The sequence below is a fragment of the Monodelphis domestica genome, chromosome 2, assembly GCF_027887165.1.
Source record: "Monodelphis domestica isolate mMonDom1 chromosome 2, mMonDom1.pri, whole genome shotgun sequence".
Lineage (NCBI taxonomy): Eukaryota > Metazoa > Chordata > Mammalia > Didelphimorphia > Didelphidae > Monodelphis > Monodelphis domestica.
Window position 1 is genome coordinate 484,362,938 of NC_077228.1, and position 14,775 is coordinate 484,377,712.

Genomic DNA, 14,775 nt, shown 5'->3' on the forward strand with positions numbered 1-14,775 from the left:
CAAGTTCCAATTCTGATAAACATGGAGGTAATGTAGGCAAATCTTAGTGCTCTAAAGAAATAAGATAGGTTGCAAAAGACACCCTGAACGTTTTATTCCCTCATTCAAGGAGTTCCCTATATCAATGAAGCCACCGGTCCAGGCCCTACACTCCCAACTATATACAAAGCATATATTATGCCATATCCTCGTGATAAAGAAAAATCAAACTGCTCTCAAGAAGCTTCCATTGTACTTTGCCAACTCAATTCAAGAAGCAGCAAGCATAAATGAATACAACATATGCCCAAACTAAGTTTTCTCCTGGAAAATTATCTTGTTGGTGAAATTCAGCTAGCTGACATGGAATTTTTCCGATATCGGCCATATTCTCTAGTTCAGAAGGAACAAATACATTTCTATGAATGTAAGAAAAGAGGGTGGGTGGAGATCTAAGTTTTCAAAAGTTCCAGGCTAAATAAACCACAAGGATTTAAACTACAAGGAGGTCCTTCATTTTTAAGATTCATATACATTTGTATCTATCTACTTTATGGTATAAATAAATAAGAGACTTTATTAAAGGACAAATCAGACTTTGTTTATTAAAAAAATACTTTACAGGAAAAAAACCTCTATGCATTCCATTGTACTATTTTACAAAGAAATAGCTTAAACGATTTAACACGCTTAGACAGTCAGCTACAAAAAGAAATGCACTGTTAAAGGATTATTATTCACATAGATTTAGGTTTAGACTATTCATTAAAAACCTCTTTAAAACACTTGTTAATGTCAATAAACTTACTAAGGCCGTACAATGCAAACAGTTCTCCAGGCAAATTATAATTTCATCTATATGCAAAGACCTCAGATAAATTAAAGCCACAGAAAAAAAGTCTTAGCTGCCAATCAAAATGGAGTTTTAGTCACAGAAAACACTATTACACGAAACTTTACAACATGTGATAGAAGTAGTACTAAAGTATTTCTTTAGAGAGAATTGAAAAGTGCTATATTAAGAGGAGGTATTCTCCCCAATTACATGCACAAGTGGATTCTAAAAAGTCTATGAACAATATGGAAGGCCATAATATTTATGGAGAGATACTTGCTCTTAAAGCAATGTAAATTTTAATCTGCAACATGAACTTTCAGGATAATAAAAGGTCCTGTTGGTGTGGAAGAAAAACATTTTATCTCATGCCTTTCCTCTACCAACTACAGGACCATTATGGCTGCAATCTGTGTTTATAAAAATAAAATTCAGCACAAATGTGAACTTGAAATTAGTGGTATGTGCCAGTGAAGATTTAAGTTTTTTTGTTTACTATTTTTTAAAAATCCTTGTGGCATTAACACAATAACTTATTGGAGAGACATGTACTAGATTCTTCTACAGGTGAAAATGCAAACAGACTTTTTTCAGTGGCCTAAAGTGGAAGAAAATTTCAAGTCCACTGTTGTTACTGTCAAGAATGCATTCACCAAGTGTTTGCAGAGTTTTGGGTCCTGTCCTAACACATGGTAGCCCACAAGTTATAAAATATTCGGTTCTAGAGGGAAAGAAAATCCAGAAGGATAGAAAAGGATCTAATAAGGAAAAATTTCTCCAACCACTACTAAATTTGGATTGTAAGCCTAACAATATTGATTAAAATTACTTCTTCCCTAAAGTAAACTATACTCCCTAAAATAAAATAGGGCTAGTTTTTCCTGTGTGCAATATTCCTCAGATGACATCACTTTGTCTCTAACTGGAGGAAGACCACATTTCAATTAAGTAAAACAAATTCAGGGGCATTTGAACTGAATTAAGGATTTAGATAAGCACCCTCAAATTCACAGTTAACTTAAAAATGGAAGTATATTATATCGGTTACTTGGGATACCTCTTTCAATACAAAACTCTCTCACACACACCCACACACATACACACCCACAATGATAATCCATACAACTTCTACAATTGAATAATCACTAATATCCTTTTTAAAAAAAAGTTGTAAATAGTAATGGTCATGGAGATTTCATAAACATTTAAGCTTCCCCTTACCTAGTTTCCCCATTAACTATATGAAGTTACTCTTTAAACTGTACTTGTGTAAGTTGCACTTTCACTCCTAGTATATTACTTATGATTATAAAATTGGTAAGGAAAGGGAAGAGAAGGTTTAATGAGTTTGCATTTTTTGGTTTCTCTGTCTATTACCTTGTTTTTGTTGTTTATTAAATGGATATCACATAACAACCATCACTCTGGTTGACACCATTGTTGGTGCCATATAGTCAGTAGGGTTAAGAATACTCATTTATTAGGCCCTTTACACAAGGACATTTCTACCATCCCTCTGCTCCAAAAAATTTTACGCTTTACAGCCACACACTCTGCAAGAGATATAATCTCTAAAAGAGTTGGCACAATGGATTTATACATAAGAGGAAGATCAGCTTAATTCCACTTAAAAGTTCAAAATTGCCATCACTATCTTACAAATCAAAAGACATGGAATTGGTCCATGCCTCAACCCACCAAACCAAATAATTTAATTGCTTAGAAAAGTTTCAATTGTTTATTTCACTAACCTAGGATATAGCTTTGAAAGCAGTATGAAACTCAAGCTTGCCTGCTTTTATATTCATCAGTCTTAAAATCATGCTATTAAAATCTAATACTCACGTAGGACATTCAGGAGTTTCCAGATACATATTACAAGCTAAATGGTTTTCCCCTTTCCATTCTACTGCAATTCTAAAATACAATGAATTTATTACTACATGATCTAAAAGGTTCATACCTTTTTAAATGTTTATATTGGAGGTGAGGGTAAAATGCCTTAAAAGATAAAAATGGAGTTTTGCTTTCGATTATAAAGTCTTTGCAGATTTGCTGGTTCCTGAGTAATTATACACAGTGCTGGCTATCAGGAGACAGTCTCCTTGTTTGTTAGCAATGACCAGCTTGGATGACAAATGGCATCTGCTGGATGGCAAGTAGGAGATTGGGGGAAATGGGATCTTGGAAGACAAAAGTGAATGAAGAGGAATTGAAAAAACAATATTCCTGTTAATAACCTTGCTCTTCATGATTCTTATAAATATCAAAACTGCACTGAAGCAAAATGTTGCCTGAGAAGAATTTTACTTTGCACAGCCTGGTAAAGCTCTATGAAATTCTTCTGGACAAAAAAAAAAGTAGAAGAAGTAGAAGCAGAGGAAGAAGCAGAAGAAGCAGAAGTAGCAGCAGCAGAAGAAGAAGAAAAAGAAGAAGAAGAAGACAAAGAAGAAGAAGACGAAAAAGAAGAAGAAGGTAACAAAAGCCAAAAACTCAGGGCAGATCTCTAAACTAGCCTTGATGAACTAGAATTTTTACCCTAGAATTTTTACCCAAGATTTAAAAACACCCCTGCATGAATCACATTACCTTTCATAAAAGCTTTCCATTCTAACACCTTATTTACACAGATTACTAAACATTCACCATCACTTCCAATTTGTAAATGGTTTAAATTGAAATGTTTCTCTATTTGTCTTCATTCTTTGTAACAAAGAATACATACATATACATATATATATAAGGAATAATACAGATTCTAACTAATCACTGCAGAATTTTCTGATGGTTACTTTTCTATCAGTTTAAACAGTGACCCCTATACTGTGCTAATATGCATATAACTACACAACAATATTGCACAAAGTAATATTTATATAACAGATTTAACCTATTTCAGAAACTTTTAGAGAAAATTCATAATTGATATTTCAAAAGATACAGCTGAGTTTCCATGGTGACAGACATAATGAAGCTGCATCTTTTTTTTGCCTATGTTAACATAAGTTTTCCAAATCTCACCTATTCCAGAAAGGAAAAGAACCAAACTCCAAATTGCACCATAACTAAGTTGATATGCCAGTCTGGTCTTAGGTGGGGGAGACTCTTTCTTCTAATAAACAGAAGGTCTATTGGCATTATTAAGAACTAAGAGAATGAGTGAGATGCACATCACATTAACATTCTTAAATAACAAAATGTTCAGACTACATTAACTAGATGAACTGTGCCCGTTTTGAAAATAAAAATAAAAGCATCCAGGCACTATCGCATCAGGCTACCTGAAACTCTAGGGTGAAAAGTCTAGTGCAACTATTCCTTACTAGGAAATAGCAACACAATTACAGTGAATAAACTCAGGTATGCACCAGTTACAACTGTGAGTTTAAGTGCATTAGTAATACTAGATTTTTATCATGAAGAGATTGAAGCCAGCTGACAAGTCAGAGTCTTACCCAAAGTTGATGCTCGAAATATGGCAGCCTCATCAGTAGAATGGAGAACAATTTCCAGTTGAGACTACTGATGAGTTTAGGAAGCAAGTATCAACACCAAAGTTGAAGGTGTTGGGCAGAGCATCCCAGTTATCATAGCAACTCTGCATTTTTAACTAGAACATCTTCTAGAGTTGATCTTGAACACTTGGTTAATGAGCCAAAGATAATGACTAGGGACTACTTGTTTGTAGAGTTACTTAAGTTCTCCTATGGGCTTTCAAGAACAGATACAAAGAAGACATTGTGATCATTAAAAGTGCTGTGCTTTCTCTTTCACTAAGAAATTGGAGAGTCACCTAATCATCCACAGAAGTCACTTATTCTTTGTAGTTGGAACTAAATGCCACACTTGCCAGGAGAGAGGATGCAGGAACATTGTCCTACAGCCAATGCCATCTTTACTGCAGAAATTGTACCTGTGCAATAAAGCACACAGGCACTAAGCTATAGGTTTTATCTTATATAAAAGAAGCAAATATGGCAAGAGACAAGACAAAACAAGGGAGTGATCAATTTATCAAATACGAATCTATTAACTCCAGGGAGTTCCTATTTTGATTTGAAAAGCAACTGAATTGTTACCTCACACCTTAAAACAGAAAGTAGCAGCAGACCCACTATTACATACTGTACTAACGGGATAAGATACAACTCTTAACTTTGCATAATCTGTGTAAAAAAGATATGCTTGACATTTTTGGAATGTCATTTCTCTTTATAGAATTATAGGCAAGATTTCTCCAATAAAACTTAACTTAAGCCAGTTATAAAACTATAACTTCACATCAAAATTTAAAAAAGTTAAAAAAATGTGTTTGAATATGTACATGTCACACAGGAATACTTGGATGATCCTGTGGATCGTGTGGTTGGTCAGATTCCAGGCTGGGTTCCAACTTTACAGCTGGAAGGAGCTGAACCCCTTGATCTTGCTGTACAAGTCCTGACGAAGTTGAGAAAGATGAAGATGCAGTTGTCAAAAGCTGTGTCTCTGCATTTGTTCCTTCTGACTCCGTTTTTAAACTCACACACTGAGAGTTGGCTTCCGATTCTGACTTTGCAGTGATACCAAAATCTATGTTGGCATTATTTTCTGCATTCTGAGGGCCTTCCACAACAGGGTGGTACTGCTTAAGCCTTATGTGCCAGGCTAAACTGCATACTGCAGACACGGTTTTAAATTGGTGAATGACATTTCTTGGGATGAAGTAGATATCATTATCACACAGCTGGATTCTGGCATAACGAATGCCTTCTCGCCTCATTTGGTTTAGTTTAGCTTCATCCACCCACTGAACACACTGAACAGGGGAAAAGAAGAGAGAAGTTATTGTTTCTTGGTGTGTAAATTTAAAAAAAATTAATATCTTTAAACCAAAATTAAATACTTTTTAAATGAAGGTGAGAATATCTTTTGGAAATCTCCAATACTAGCTTAATGATGCTAACTTTATAAAAGAAATGTAATTTTTGCAGTACTTAACTGAATTTAAAATATTCTCATTTAGGTGAGTCTGTTATAAACATTAATGCTGTAGAAGCAATAATGTTTCCAAGCACAAGTTAAAAGGAGGTGATGGCTTTGTACAAATGTCTAGAAGTATTCAAATTGCAGGTGAAATAATTCTTTTACTACACTGAGAAATACTCAGTAGTTTACATGTGAGCCCTAAGCCATACACTGCTCTTCCTATTTACTGTCTGACTCAATTCTTATTCTATTTGTATGTTTTCTGCCAAGAACAATGATTTTTGGACCAGAAAGAAAAACAAAACAAAAAAAAATGGCTAAGAGGAAGCTGGTATCCTGTTAGAAAAAAAGATACTATGGTCATCACTAATTTTGAGTCATCAGGCCCAGCTAAGTGACATTTGAAGCAACTAAAAAAGGGTGGCAGTCAGTAACTCTGAAAAGATTATGTGTAAAGTAAAAGAGAGGTCCACAAGTTCAAGAAAGACAAATGTTATCCAAAATTTTAAAGAAGGAAAAAGTGAACTCTAACCTATAGGCAACAAACTTGACTTTGATTCATGGCAGAATTTTAAAATTCATTATTAAATAGATGATCAGTAAACATCTGAAAAAAGGAATCTGTGATTTAAAAAGAGCTAGCAGACCAATAAGAACAAACAACTTCTTGATAGATTTTACCTTATTTATGTTCTCAATAGGATCTTTAGACTGGTAGATAAATCAAGGGAATGCTATAGCTACAGTTTATCTAGTGAAAATTCAGACAGTTGAGTAGATAAAGAATTGGTTGAATGCCCTTAATTCAATGCCAATTCTAAAGGAGATTTCTCCAGTGGAACTCTCCAGGGATCTGTGCTTGGCTCTATAGCTTAACATTTTCATCAATGATGTAGATGAAAATATAGATGTTTTATCAAACAGCAGACAACACAAAGCTAGGAAATATAGCTTTAATTTTAGACAACGGAATCAGGATTCAGAAGAAGCTAGTGTATTGGTCAAATATAGTTAAGATGAAATTTAAAAGATAAATGTAAAGTCTTACAGTTGGTTCAAAAAGTCAACTTCACAAGAAAAGTGGGAAAAAGATGTCAAAGAGATTTGATAAAGAGAAATTCACCTGAAAAAAGAGCTGGGGGTAGGGAGAACATAGTAGACATCAAATTCAACATAAATCACTCAATATGTTATGGCAGCCAAAACATCTAATATGGTATTCTAGTGCATTAAGTGAAGCAGTGTCCAGAATCAGGAAAATTAGGCCTACTCTAGTTAAGACACATATAGAATACTACATTTTTGGATTGTCACATTTTAGAAAGGGCACTGAGAAGTGGAAGAACAACTAGAAGAAAGCACACAAGAGTAGTGCAAAGAGCCTGTCTGAGAAATGAAGAAGTTAAAAATGTTAAGGCTAGAAAAGACTCAGGTATAATATAGGGGGGAAGATTATAAGATAGATCTATTCAGGTTTTTTTCTAGAGTGAGTATAGGAACATTAAATGGAAAGTGCCAAACGAGAAAGTTCAGTTCAGTATAAGAAAAAAATTTCAAACAATCAGAGCTGTCCCCCACCATTACAAGTCTTCAAATAAAGACCATCTAAACAGCCAGGTGTTTATAGAAAAGATTTTCATTCAGGCAGGAGATGAGCTCTGGTCTCAGATATCTCTCTAAACTTAAGATTTTATGATTAAACCAAGTCGAGGTTCCATTCATTCAACTACACTATAAAAAATAAATATGCATGAATAAAAGATTTATTTGTTGCCTCTTTAGTTGCCCTTGGAGCATATGCTCTCCCCATTCTCTGTTGGTAACCCTAATTTCTACTGATCATTTACTGCCCCACTTTGGGGGGTTGCCAGTTATTCTCCCTTAGTCTTTCAGTATGCAAGTGATTCCTTTACTCTGAAATGGCCCAATTTGCCATTTCCCAGATAGTGGGAGTTTTTTTTTTTGGCACCATTATCTATAGATCTTCAAAGGGCTTGACTTTGCTGTTTTTTTTTAATGAGATATACATGTTTTTATTTGCACCATTGATCTTTTTATAACCTTTGACATTTTCACATTGCTATGGTTCCCTAAATCATCAATAAATCAATGTCTATCTTGGCCATTATTTGTAACAAACATTTTTAGGTTTTTGATGTATTTAATTACTATTTTTAACTCTTTTCTCTTAAGAAATGTCCACATTCTAAAAATTTATTGTCAATCATTAACTGGTCTTCCCTGTGAATCGGAAAAAAAAAAACGGCTTCTATAATTTTCCCTATTTCAAATATCTGTCAAAAGTTGCAATAAAAAAGCAAATTCAATACCTGTGACACTGGAGGTTCATGGAGGTCTAACTGAAGTCTCTGCACAACATCAGTAAAGTCCTCAGCATGAAAACAAATCACATCTTTGGTTATTCGAGGTTGGTTACTCCTAAAATGGGCAAGTAAACAAGGAGAGCTATCTCACAATCAAAGAGAAGTTGGCAAGTCATTTCAACTATAGCTCTGGCTCTAAAAGGACAAGAATCTATTTGCTTTCTTAAAAATATATTTTTTTAAAACCTATGAAATTTTATTTTGATCCAAATAAAATAAAAATAATACAAATAGAATAGTAAGTACATTAAAATATCTATAAGAATTATTAATTCAAATTTAATTAAGTGAGCAAAAAAAAGATGGAAAGAATGGAGTGAGAAAAACATCTGTCCTACAAACATCAAACCATTTCATTTTCAAGAAGGTTTTCCAAAGACACAAATATTAAAAAAAATCCTTCATGTACCATAATCATTTCAATTCAGCAAATACTCATCAAGGGGCTACATGTGAGGCACTAGGGTCAGAACTCAAGATACAAAATTAAAAAGGATATGCTGCCTTCCCCTGACAAAAGTATAGTAGGGACATGAAACCTCAACAACTGTATCACATCTAGCTTTTTAAAAAAAACATCCTGGTAATATAAAACTCACTAAAATAAGAAAAATTTAAATGTGTAAAACATATAAATGGCAACTGAGATATCACCCAGTATACCATTCTGAACTTGAGTCTTATCTTTTTCTAGAGGGGATAACACAAGCATCTGAAGTTGCATGCTATAACTTACCATTCACTAAACTGTACAGCTTTCAAAACCCCAACAGCAGCCGTACTCTGCCAGTCAAACCCCTGACCTACATGATCAGCATGGGCTCTCGTTCTGTCTTCAAAGAGAACCTCTCGGGGCTCACTGGTCCGAGGTAGGTACTGGAGGTTTTTAATTTCATTCATTGATCTAAAATTAATTTGATTGTGGGGCAACAGGAAGGGAAGAGAAGAAGTAAGAAAAATTAGTACCAATAGTAACAACTCATATTTATCTATTGTTCTACAAAGCTCTTTCTCTTCACAGAAACCTTCTAAAGTTAATACTATTAACATTTTATTCCCATTTAATGACTAGGAAATTAGGACTCATAGAGTTAAGATTCAAGCTTGTCCAGTTATAGCCAGTAAGTAATAGAACCAGAATTGAATGTAGATTCAACTAAAAAGTCTAGTGCTCTGCTCATTGAAGCAAGCTGCCTCTCATCATAGGAGCCCCTCCACAATCCTGATAAACCATTTCTCACAAAACAAATATTTGCATTATAAATTTTTTTTAACTTTTACATAGGATTAGTTTTTTTGTGGAATACCATCTTTGCAAAAAAGATAAAGATAAGGTTGCTAGCATTGATTATGCTTGCTTTTTTGCACATATGAAAATAGTGGGTCCAAGAGAGTGACTCACTCATTATGAACTTAATGAGTTAGTATTTATGAAGTGCCTAACTGGGTCAGGCATTTTGATATCTGCTAAAGTGAATCTTTTCTATTAAGTTTGTGTGTAGTTGGAATCACTTACAATCAAATGGAATATCATATCTTAACATCCAGAATTTTGACATTCCCTCCCTCGCCACAACCTCTGGTCCTCATTCTTAATAATTCAGAAAATTCCAGAGTTTCATGACTCCAGAGACCACATTTCCAAGATAGCAAACAGCACACTATGAATAAAAATCTGTATTAACGAAAATATGGAAATGAAGGCTAAAAGCTATCTCATTCAAATGCTCCTGTTTTTCCATAACTATCAATAGAAAATATTTAATCCCAAGTGAAATTAAATTTATTCAGAATACTAATTCTTAGCCTTGAGAACACCATCACAGTAAACTTATCTCATATGATTGAAAAGTGAAATGACTTGGTTAATTCAAATGTCTTAATTAACAAAAAGCTACCAGATATAAATCAAGTATGGGTTGACATGTGAGACAAATGAAGACTAACTATGGACCGAATCTGCTTGCTGACCAGAGTTGGGAAAATATAAAAGAAACTTTTATATATCTGTCTGTTCAGATTGTCTATTTCTGATGTAATTATTGGTTGTGTCCTTGCCTAAAGCAGGGGTTTCAAAATTTAACTATTGCAATAAACCAATTGTTCATGAAAAAGAAATGAGGCTGGATTTGTCAAAATGAGCCATTCTGCATAAGTGACAAGTATCTATGTTCAAATTAAATAATTCAGCATAGAGAAGATGAACACAATCAACCATCTAAACAAGAAAAAAGAGGGAGAATCCTAGATGTAAAATTTCAAGAAATATCACATGGGCAAAAAAGGAATCAAATGAGTTTTTTTCAAGATCTTCACTTGTAGATCTTATCTCATAATACCATAACAAATAGAATCTCTTGAAAAAAGCTAATGATAATCTTTATAATCCATGAACAGGAAAAAGCACAATTAAATTTCTACATATTTAGAAGAGGAACTAAATGTTTACCGGCGTCTTTTGAAGGGTGACTTTGGCATATCTGCTGTAGGGATCATCTGTTCTCCTGGTCTCACCCACATTATAGGTCCATCATCACTCTGGGACCTACACTGGAGTCGGAGACTGGAGAGTGTACCCCAGGGCAAAGTCATCTAAAAAATCAGACAAGTCAAGTCATACAGATATTTTAAATGAAAAAGATTTACAATTTATTAAAAAGCAAATTTTTGTGAAGAAATAAATGTTATTTTGGACAGTGGCATATGTCTAAGAAAATAATTTTAATTGAGATTTTAGTACCAATCCCTTTTCAATATACTTGTAAGTCAACTATCTGTGTGAACTTTTTAAAAGAAAAGTTAATTGCTTTGGGGATATACATTTCAAATAAACAACCGAAACTACAAATTAACAATCTAGATTAACACTCACTTTCAGAAATGGTGATTCTTCTAACATATCAAGGAATTCTGGAAAATAATCACCAACTTCTTCATCTACTGCTCCCACAAGACTTATCTGCCGCATAGGACCTGCTCGGTAGGTTCCACAGCAGTATGTCCTGTTGACCTGAGATTAAGCAGAGGAAAAAAAATAAGGACTGAAGTACACTATCCTACAATAAAAGGAGCAAGGTATCATTTCCAAATTTGCTATTTCGACTAAATGCTAAACAGTCATTTGTCAGCACCTTGGATAAAGGAAGGCAATAGTTATAAGAATATGTCTACTCAACTACCACAACTGGAAAAAAATATATATATACAAGGCCCAATTTTAATCAATGCCCAATCAATTATGTCTATTACCTTTTTTATTAGCTAAGCCAGCACACCAAAGATTGGCTATATGCTACATATAAAGCTTGTGATTTGCAATAAGCCAAAAGATTAATGTAGTATCTTAAAGCAGTTTCAACATTTCAAGATACCTTCAGATTACCACCCACCCAAAGCAGCCTTTGACTTTGATATATAGATAAAGGCTTTTTTAACTTACAAAGATAAAAGAGGGGATCATCAAACTTAATAAAACACTAAAATTAGTAGGGATGATATGCATAGCTTATAAAAATATACAGCATATATACATGCTTCCTAAAGCAGAATTCCTCACCATTCTTCTCTACAGAAATAACTGCTGCTTTTTCTTGTTGACGAGATCTGCATATTTAAATACACTCAACTGAACCTAATTGATTATTATCCAGTCATCCCATACTACTTCCAAATGAACTTAATGTTCTAGGGAAAATGGTCTCCAAACAAAGTGTTCATTCCATCCATCAGTCACTGACTTTGGGCTTACTATTATCCTTGCCTAGAAATATCATCAACTTTGCTGATCCAAAGCCTTTCTATTCTTCAGGACTCACATCATGATGCACCTTGTCTAGCAAGCCTTCCTATTCCTTCCCTGGCTACACAATCTTTTCCAATCCTATATTCCTAGAGTACTCATTATGTATAAGCATTTGACTCCTTAGGTAAATTTTTTTTGAGACTAAAGACTAAGTCTTACACCACTTTGATACACTCTTCCCCTCCCATAACATATAGCACAATGCTAACAGAAGTACTCAAACTAATTCTAATAATTTATTTGGTACTATACTACATTATATTTTTTGACCAAATTATTTCTAAAAATGCAATGGAATCTGTGAAGTGAAGTATTTAAATTTGTTAAAGATGTCAACTATATGAAATGAGGTGCAATATCTAAAATTCTTCTAATTTAAATAAAAGTCCCAAACTAATAACATAATTTATTCAGCAGAGGAAAAAATAATTATGATGGATATGATTGATCATTATCACTTTACTATTTTATAATTATATCAGGAAAAATGAGATAAATCTCAAGTACACATTTGGTGGACCCTCACTGGCAAAAGGGGCAAGAGTCATATAGGATAGGTGGCTGGGCTTTAATCTGCATCATTGAAAAGAAGTCAAATGAATGAGATCACAGATCCATTTATGTTTTGGTATAAAATCTTCTGCAATAAATTTAACTTTCCCTTTTACTTGTATAAACCAGTATCTGCTGCAGTTTATCACATTTAAAATTTTAAGAATTTTGTTTTGAAATTATATATCTATAAATCTATAAAGCCACAAAACTATTACTTAAAATTTGGTAAAAACTCATATTGGTTTATCAAGATCACTAGAAATAAACTCAAGTTAGAGACTGTTGTAGTTAAATCTCTGTTTCTTTTGCAACTAAATTTGTTACTATACATTCATATTTGTTTTATCAGTCTTGGCTTAATATGACTTTTACCTATCCTCAGATCCTTCTTTAATCAATTATCCCTGATGAGCACTATATAAAGATATTTGGGGGGAATCCCCCCCAAACCATAAATGGCCACCAATTATGACTACTACTCTGCTAAACCAGAAAAAATCATTTAAATAGGTATACATTATTGGGCACAATTAAAAGCTCAATCCAGATCAATAAGACGGCAACTTTCAGCTATATGATCTAATGTCCCATTCACAGACTGAGGACATACATTGCAAGCAAACAAAACAAACAGAAATAAGTGATCATTTTTATGCCTGTCCATTATTATACCACTTTTTTCTTTGAAGAACCCTTGGACTGCTTCCTGGTCCATGAGGTCCTAAAATGGAACTTAATAAACTGTTCGATTCATTTTGTCTTTTTCTGTATGTATGCTTATTTCCCCACAAATTTTTCTAGGGTGCGGTGCAAGTCTTAGTATTAGGTACATAGGAATGAATGAGTTCAAAATTCAAGGTTCTATTTAAGATTTCTTCTAATCTGCTGATAGCACAACTTTAGACAAATCACTTCTTTGTCTCACAATAAAAACAGAAAAAACTGACCTAAATGTAGGTGCAAAATAAGTCAGCAAATGTTTCTATAACCCTTTAAGATAAGTTGGACAAAAGTTAACAGTAGAATGAAAATAAACAATAATTTCATTTGGAAAGAGTATTGATATGATCTCTAATCTTTTTAAAAGATAAATACAGATGAACATGATATGGGTAACAAGCTATGATAACTGGGAGACCCAACACTTAAAAGAAATTAAATCTGACACATTTAATGATATATACAATCATTATACAGTTTACCAATTAGGGATACAAGTAGTAGTTCATATATGTGACTAATTCATGTCTCTTTTTTTGTGGGAGTGGGGGGAATCATAAAAGCAAATGTTGCATTTCAGCTAAGATTAAGCATTTAAAAATTTTTTTCTTATCTTCAACTTATCTCAAGCCATAATCCAATTCTCAAAAGTGATTCCAGCAGATAGGTTCTACTATACTAAAAAGGCTTCAAAAGAAGGACCTTGGTAAAAGAATATATTTACTACACAAGGATCCATTCAGTTAAATAATACAAAAGGGATCCTGACCAGTAGAATAATAAAAAAAGATAGTAATTTGTTTGGTCACAGCAACCTAGGAATCAGAAACATATAGAAGAGTACTGTCCTAAGGAGTCTCAGTCCACTTCTATAGATCAGGAGTACAGTAACAGAAAAAAGAGCAGATGATACTAAGTTACAAATAATTTATAGTTTTAAACCACATAGAACATTAACTACATAAATATTGACATATATCAAGATAAAGAAACTAGAAAACAAGAAATTTAAAGCTAAATGGAAAGATGGATTATAGGTTTTCATTTAAGGGACAAATAAAGGAAATGGTGAGGTTTCCTTTATTGTATGTTCAGAGGTTTCATAGGACATTTAGTCATCTTATTTAGCACTCATGGTAAGCAAAAGTAAATTTTATTCTAAGAACGTAAATCAAAAATATATGCAAACATTCTGTTGTATAAGATGAAGAAGAAAAATTCTACAGAGAATTTAACATTATGCAAACCAAAGTAAAAATATACTTCGAAGAGAGAGATGGTAAATTACAAAAGTGGCCAAAGGCAAGTATGCCAAAAAATGTAGGAAGCTTGATTTAGGTTTAAGAAATGAAAGAACAAGGTTTCTAGATTACTCAGAATTCTTATACCTTTATAATAGGAAAACTTTTTTCAAACAGAAAATCAGAAGCCACTGTATACCCCATATATCACAAAAGAAAATAACTTTTAACAGAAAGGAAATAATTAGTTATTGATGTGGAAATCTTGAAAGAATCAGATGTCTAAATGTA

General features: G+C 33.3%; 1 protein-coding gene across 1 annotated transcript in view; it reads right to left on the reverse strand.

The window, feature by feature from the left end:
- Positions 1-554: 554 nt before the first annotated feature.
- RSBN1 (round spermatid basic protein 1) overlaps positions 555-14,775 on the reverse strand; it is a 56,816-nt gene continuing 42,595 nt past the window's right edge. Inside the window, exons 3-7 of the mRNA XM_007485164.3 lie at positions 11,039-11,176; positions 10,616-10,758; positions 8,903-9,070; positions 8,113-8,221; positions 555-5,612 (exon numbers count right to left, since the gene is read on the reverse strand). Coding sequence (XP_007485226.1) covers positions 5,142-5,612; positions 8,113-8,221; positions 8,903-9,070; positions 10,616-10,758; positions 11,039-11,176 — 1,029 coding nt within the window. The 3' untranslated portion in view covers positions 555-5,141. The remainder of the gene's footprint in view (positions 5,613-8,112; positions 8,222-8,902; positions 9,071-10,615; positions 10,759-11,038; positions 11,177-14,775) is intronic.